The sequence below is a fragment of the Entelurus aequoreus genome, linkage group LG01, assembly GCF_033978785.1.
Source record: "Entelurus aequoreus isolate RoL-2023_Sb linkage group LG01, RoL_Eaeq_v1.1, whole genome shotgun sequence".
Classification (NCBI taxonomy): Eukaryota; Metazoa; Chordata; class Actinopteri; order Syngnathiformes; family Syngnathidae; genus Entelurus; species Entelurus aequoreus.
The window spans coordinates 457110-465228 of record NC_084731.1 but is presented as its reverse complement, the minus strand read 5'-3'; the positions used below and the strand labels follow the sequence as shown (position 1 = coordinate 465228).

The 8119-nt window shown below is 42.0% G+C and overlaps 1 protein-coding gene across 1 annotated transcript in view; it reads right to left on the bottom strand.

Moving 5' to 3' along the window:
* si:dkey-190l8.2 overlaps nucleotides 1-7433 on the bottom strand; it is a 23542-nt gene extending 16109 nt beyond the window's left edge. Inside the window, exon 1 of the mRNA XM_062049326.1 lies at nucleotides 7206-7433. Within this exon, the coding sequence (XP_061905310.1) occupies nucleotides 7206-7433 (228 nt within the window). The remainder of the gene's footprint in view (nucleotides 1-7205) is intronic.
* Between the last annotated feature and the right edge of the window lie 686 nt (nucleotides 7434-8119).

The following is an 8119-nucleotide window of genomic DNA, read 5'->3' as shown; positions in this document are numbered from 1 at the left end:
CATGGGAATGAATGAGAATATATGGGAATGAATGAGAATATATGGGAATGAATGTGAATATATGGGAATGAATGTGAATATATGGGAATGAATGTGAATATATGGGAATGAATGAGAATATATGGGAATGAATGAGAATATATGGGAATGAATGTGAATATATGGGAATGAATGTGAATATATGGGAATGAATGTGAATATATGGGAATGAATGAGAATATATGGGAATGAATGTGAATATATGGGAATGAATGTGAATATATGGGAATGAATGTGAATATATGGGAATGAATGAGAATATATGGGAATGAATGAGAATATATGGGAATGAATGTGAATATATGGGAATGAATGTGAATATATGGGAATGAATGTGAATATATGGGAATGAATGAGAATATATGGGAATGAATGAGAATATATGGGAATGAATGTGAATATATGGGAATGAATGTGAATATATGGGAATGAATGTGAATATATGGGAATGAATGAGAATATATGGGAATGAATGTGAATATATGGGAATGAATGAGAATATATGGGAATGAATGAGAATATATGGGAATGAATGTGAATATATGGGAATGAATGAGAATATATGGGAATGAATGTGAATATATGGGAATGAATGTGAATATATGGGAATGAATGTGAATATATAGGAATGAATGAGAATATATGGGAATGAATGTGAATATATGGGAATGAATGTGAATATATAGGAATGAATGAGAATATATGGGAATGAATGAGAATATATGGTGTTGGAAGCATATCCATATTTAAGTGTTACTTCTTTCTAAAAACTCCTATAGTCATATTTACATCAGCTAATGTCTCGTGTGGTACAAAGTGCTTGGATTCGAGTGTCCTTGGTTAGAGTCAGAGCGCTGTCTTTGTTGAGACTGCCATTACATTCCTAAGATACGGAGCACAGCTAGACTGGGGAAACAGCAGGTGGGGGGGACAGGAGAAGGAGGAAGTAGACAGGAGTTCCGGGGTTTTGGTAGACCGATCTGGACCGGGCTAGGGAACGCTTGGGTGCTGGGTTGGTCTCAGGTTTGTCCTCTAAGCTTTGAGAATAAACTACAAAATACCAACTACTGCCTGTTGATTGAATATAAACATCAGCGTATTGCCATAAAAAGAATCTGGGAGAGACTAGCAATTTGAATTCCCCATTGGAGGAATGCTGGTCGACGCGACAATTTGGGGGCTTCGTCCGAGATGGCACGCTGTTGATTGATGACTTCTTGCAATCTTCTGGACAGACTCAATTGGCCAATTCAAGGTAAGCAGAAGTCTTTGATTTCACTGATATGATCAATACGGTACAAGGGAAAAGGTACGTACTGACTTGTGTTGACAATCACAGTGGTTGGCCGGAAGCAACAACAACCCCAAAAGAGGATGCAATATCAGTAATTAAATGACTTGTGAATGACCTAGTACCCTGACATGGTTTCCCCAAAAAGATTAGGTCAGACAACGGCAACCATTTAAAAAAATACTCACTTAGCCTCGGTCGAAAAGGCTTTCGGACTAGAACACAGGTTTGGGGTACCATCCTGAGTCCCAAGGCAAGGTTGAAAGGATGGACCAGAACAAAAAAACTAATTGGCTAAAATCTGTGCACAGACCAAATTTAATTGGATTGACATGTTGCAATTAGCGTTAATGATCATTCGAAGGTCCGTGAATAAAACTGTTTTACCGCCCTTTGAGTTTTTCACCCTATGAGTTGCATACAGGTCAGCCATTCACAGGACCAGCAGCCCCCCATGGAAGGAGGACTCAGCGTAAATCCAAAATGGTATTTTACACAAAAAATTGCAGAATTTGTGTGCCAGTTCTTCTGTACAGATTCCCTTCCGCCCGCTGAGAGGGTCAAGATCAAGGTCATCAAACGCAAGTGGACGGAGCTCAGGTGGACTGGTCCCTTCAAGGTCGTGGAACGGACGTCCCACGCCCTTCGACTGGCTGGTGGAGGGGACACCTGGTACCACCTCTCCCTCTGCACTACAGCTGAAGAACCTGACAGATTACCAGCGGATGTCATTGCTGACATCGCCACAACATCTGCCCCTCAGCCCAGGAGACGAGAGAGATTTTCTACCTACATTACTCTTTTCAACTTCTATATTGTATATCCTTGTGTGAGACCAATCCAGTATGCTAAATGTTTCTTAGTTTTTCTTGCTTGTTTGCAGCATAACTATCTGTGTCGTTACATTAAGTGAAAAGTTTGATGTTTATCCCCGTTTTGTTACCTAAATTACTCTGGTATTGATAGATGAAAGGCAGGATGTTACACCCGGTAGTGTTCCCTGACGGACTGGTGCTTGGGCGTGTTCTACTGTCTTTGTGTCTCAGTTCATCCTTCCTGACGACAGTGACTGACAAGTGTCTAAGAACATACAGCGGACTTTAAATAGACTGGGTCAAAGGGGATAGCAAGACTTATTTTTGACCTGTGCAGTGTGATTAATTACGGGGGACACAATAGCTATTACCGTGGTAATAACCTCTATATTTGTTACGACTCAACCCTGAATCATTGGTGTCGGATGCAGACAACATACTCTGGTAAGTTGTGCCCATCGTCCCTTTTATGTTGTTTTGGGGCTTGACCTGACTGATACAGACGCTAAAGGAATTATTAAAATTAATGTCCTTGAGAGGGCGTTAACTACCTCTACACCCTCTGTAGCACCTAAAGTACCACCCCACCTCGGTGGTGTTTCAAAGGCTTACATCCGTGCGTGCTAATGACATCACCACCGAAGGCCTGGTAACTTTGACCTTTGACCTTAGGAGCGGGTGCAGACAACCTGTGGCTCAGGTGGATGCCAAAACCTGGGTGACTGTGTTGCTTCTTCCGCTGGACGTCCCTTTTCCCACACTTACCCCGCCCCTTTTAAGTTGACTGACATGTGTACCCTTCTGTTGACAATGCCACCCGACTTCTTCCCTTTGTGGCCCAAAAGCTGAATTACACGCGTTTTCAAATTACAGGACCCTCTCCGTCCCCCAACAAATTGGGTGACATCAACCGTTACTGGTGCACCACACTGATAGATGGCTCTAGGATAGGCCCTTAGGCACGAGCTGACTTATTCTGGTGTTGTGGGAAGCACAGATTGTACATTAGAATCCCGACGTCAGCCGTTGGGCTTTGTGCTATGGTTAGACTGGTGACCCCACTCACCAAATTAACACCCCTTGGAACTCCTGTTTCAGCGGCCTCTCTAACTCCCCGCCGCCGTTGAGACTAACCAACCTGACTCGTGACGCCGTTGAGGGACTTGCTGAACAACTTGCCCCGACCTCCCTCAGGGCCGTTCAGATCCGCATAGCCCTTGACCGCATCCTAGCCAAGGAAGAAGGAGTGTGTGCAATGTTTGGTGACCAATGCTGTACCTTCATTCCTAACAACACTACCCCCGATGGCTCAGTTCAGAGGGCCTTAAAGAGCCTCCAGGCCCTGTCTCGGGACACATTAGGCAGGTGGACTGACCTAATTAAGTCTGTCTTGGTCTCCATTCGGAGTTTTTTTGGCCATCATAGCCTCATGCGGTTGCTTTATCGCCCTGAGTGTCACTAAAGGGGGTCTAGCAAAGTGGTAACTTTAAGACTTTCGAGAATTGTTGGTTTACTTCCCTGACCATGACGACATTGACGTGGACTCCTTCCATCTATCTCCCATGTAAATAAGCTGTTGTTTTATTGCTAGCTTGCTTAAAGAAAAAAAACAGCACCTACTTTAATGTGGGGCGTGCTTTATAAGTTTTGTACAAGTAATAAAGATCTTATTAGAAGATCTTAAAGGGGGACTTGTTGGAAGCATATCCATATTTAAGTGTTACTTCTTTCTAAGAACTCCTATAGTCATATTTACATCAGCTAATGTCTCGTGTGGTACAAAGTGCTTGGATTCGAGTGTCCTTGGTTAGAGTCAGAGCGCTGTCTTTGTTGAGACTGCCATTACATTCCTTAGATACGGAGCACAGCTAGACTGGGGAAACAGCAGGTGGGGGGGACAGGAGAAGGAGAAAGTAGACAGGAGTTCCGGGGTTTTGGTAGACCGATCTGGACCGGGCTAGGGAACGCTTGGGTGCTGGGTTGGTCTCAGGTTTGTCCTCTAAGCTTTGAGAATAAACTACAAAATACCAACTATTGCCTGGAGATTGAATATAAACATCAGCGTATTGCCATAAAAAGAATCTGGGAGAGACTAGCAATTTGAATTCTCCATTGGAGGAATGCTGGTCGACGCAACAATGGGAATGAATGTGAATATATGGGAATGAATGTGAATATATGGGAATGAATGAGAATATATGGGAATGAATGTGAATATATGGGAATGAATGTGAATATATGGGAATGAATGTGAATATATGGGAATGAATGTGAATATATGGGAATGAATGTGAATATATGGGAATGAATGAGAATATATGGGAATGAATGTGAATATATGGGAATGAATGTGAATATATGGGAATGAATGTGAATATATGGGAATGAATGTGAATATATGGGAATGAATGAGAATATATGGGAATGAATGTGAATATATGGGAATGAATGTGAATATATGGGAATGAATGTGAATATATGGGAATGAATGTGAATATATGGGAATGAATGAGAATATATGGGAATGAATGTGAATATATGGGAATGAATGTGAATATATGGGAATGAATGTGAATATATGGGAATGAATGTGAATATATGGGAATGAATGTGAATATATGGGAATGAATGTGAATATATGGGAATGAATGAGAATATATGGGAATGAATGTGAATATATGGGAATGAATGTGAATATATGGGAATGAATGAGAATATATGGGAATGAATGTGAATATATGGGAATGAATGAGAATATATGGGAATGAATGTGAATATATGGGAATGAATGTGAATATATGGGAATGAATGAGAATATATGGGAATGAATGTGAATATATGGGAATGAATGTGAATATATGGGAATGAATGAGAATATATGGGAATGAATGTGAATATATGGGAATGAATGTGAATATATGGGAATGAATGAGAATATATGGGAATGAATGGGGAATGAGAATAATGATATATTATCGGGCACTTGTCTATATGCTGCTGCATCTTTGCGGCATACCTGACGTAGCTCTTTGCACAGTATTTGCAAATGACCACCGCCTTTCCGCCTACATTGGTTGGGGTGAAATGTCTCCACACATCAGATGAAATATATTTACCCCATCAACACTTACTTGACTGGATGAAGTCCTTGGGCTCAAATAGTGTGGCCTCAATAGTCCTGCTGTAGTGTGTAGCATGCTGGCAATTATGTGATGGAGGAATGCACTGTGCAGGGTTGAAATTCTACTGAATTTGCAATAAATCAGGTTGTCTTAGCTAGTAGTCAAGCTGCAAGATCTAGCATGTTGCATTCAATGTTTATTCCCATTCATTTCCCATTCATTCCCGTTAATTCCCATGGAAAGTTTCCAACTTTGAATATTCCCGGAATTTTGCAACCCTAGTCAACACACCCCGTTTCATGATGCTGGCTAATTTTATTAGTCTAAAAATAAATAAATAAATAAATAAATAAACATTGGAAATAAGTTAAAGCAAATTGCATCCTCACATTTGTACACATACCTTTTGCAGGTGAGGTTTTCATTCATTACAAAAATATGTCAATCATTACATTTGTGTAATTGACACAAAAACATGTTATGGCTAACATTGTACTGAGTGGACATACCCTTTCCTATGTCCTTGCCATCACAAGAAGACACACAAAACTTAAAAAGCAAAGAATGTTTTGCATGTCATCACTCATGATGATCATTAGAAAATAAGTTTGCAATGACTTTCAACTATTGGTGTTGCACCTGTAGGTGGGTAATCACTCTATTGTTGTTGCACCTGTAGGTGGGTAATCACTCTATTGTTGTTGCACCTGTAGGTGGGTAATCACTCTATTGTTGTTGCACCTGTAGGTGGGTAATCACTCTATTGTTGTTGCACCTGTAGGTGTGTAATGACTCAGTGCTGACACAACACAACACACACAACATAGTCCTCTCAAACAAACAGTATAGCGTCTATGCTAACATTTGAGACACGCACAATAAAGTTGAAGTTTGACAAAACCTGCTTTCCACCTGTAGGTGGGTAATCACTCTATTGGTGTTCCACCTGTTGGTGGGTAATCACTCTATTGTTGTTGCACCTGTAGGTGGGTAATCACTCTATTGGTGTTGCACCTGTAGGTGGGTAATCACTCTATTGGTGTTGCACCTGTAGGTGGGTAATCACTCTATTGGTGTTCCACTTGTAGGTGGGTAATCACTCTATTGGTGTTGCACCTGTAGGTGGGTAATCACTCTATTGTTGTTGCACCTGTAGGTGTGTAATGACTCAGTGCTGACACAACACAACACACACAACATAGTCCTCTCAAACAAACAGTATAGCGTCTATGCTAACATTTGAGACACGCACAATAAAGTTGAAGTTTGACAAAACCTGCTTTCCACCTGTAGGTGGGTAATCACTCTATTGGTGTTCCACCTGTTGGTGGGTAATCACTCTATTGTTGTTGCACCTGTAGGTGGGTAATCACTCTATTGGTGTTGCACCTGTAGGTGGGTAATCACTCTATTGTTGTTGCACCTGTAGGTGGGTAATCACTCTATTGTTGTTGCACCTGTAGGTGGGTAATCACTCTATTGTTATTGCACCTGTAGGTGGGTAATCACTCTATTGGTGTTGCACCTGTAGGTGGGTAATCACTCTATTGTTGTTGCACCTGTAGGTGTGTAATCACTCTATTGGTGTTGCACCTGTAGGTGGGTAATCACTCTATTGTTGTTGCACCTGTAGGTGGGTAATCACTCTATTGTTGTTGCACCTGTAGGTGTGTAATGACTCAGTGCTGACACAACACAACACACACAACATAGTCCTCTCAAACAAACAGTATAGCGTCTATGCTAACATTTGAGACACACACAATAAAGTTGAAGTTTGACAAAACTTGCTTTGTTGACTTGAACTTCTGACATTTCCACCAGTAAAAGTCCACACCAGTAGCATGACCCAATAGCACAATCAAATATTAACAAAAACTGTCTGTGCAGTCTATGATTTATTTTCTATCATAACCACGTTTGTGATGATTTACTCACATTCTGCTCAAAGCTGTTGCTCTTCCAATCAGATTCATCCCCTAAAAGTTCTGCTTGGTTACCCTCCGTCCTTTTTCCGGCGAGTGTTTGTGCGAAGTGTGTGACGTTGCCATGGTGACAGTTAGTCTTGATCACCGCCGTGGTAAAAATGTCGAGAAAGAAGAGGAAAGAGTTAAAAAAGAAGATGAGCGACAGACGCCAGAAGACAGACAGCTGAAACGGAGACATGGTGAGTAGCGTCCTTCCTTCAGTGTGGACCAGGAGCGCTTCAGGAGCCCAGAGGGACGTGGCCGCCTCAGCCGGGGTTATCTGGCATCTGGACATTTGCTCCTTAAAGGTTCTTTGAAAAATGTAGACTTTGCCTTGACCTTTGCCCTCTTTTCCTTATAAAGAGAGGAGGAGGAGGGCCACTGCTGTGTTCATTTGCAAGTTCAGCAACATGTTCTTCCACCCCAGGCACGTGCCCAGGTAGACCCCTAGTGGTGCTCATGTACGGTTCATGTCCAGGTAGACCCCTAGTGGTGCTCATGTACAGTTCATGCCCAGGTAGACCCCTAGTGGTGCTCATGTACGGTTCACGCCCAGGTAGACCCCTAGTGGTGCTCATGTACGGTTCATGCCCAGGTAGACCCCTAGTGGTGCTCATGTACGGTTCATGCCCAGGTAGACCCCTAGTGGTGCTCATGTACGGTTCATGCCCAGGTAGACCCCTAGTGGTGCTCATGTACGGTTCATGCCCAGGTAGACCCCTAGTGGTGCTCATGGCCCTAAATTTGTTTTTGATTTGCATTTCAGAATTGGAAATAGAATCAACACACGGACTGCAACTCATTTGGTAAAAGTCCCTATGAGGAGTTTGTTTAAACACAAACCCTTTTTTTGATGAAAAATGGCAGAATGGGCGACTTTTCAGG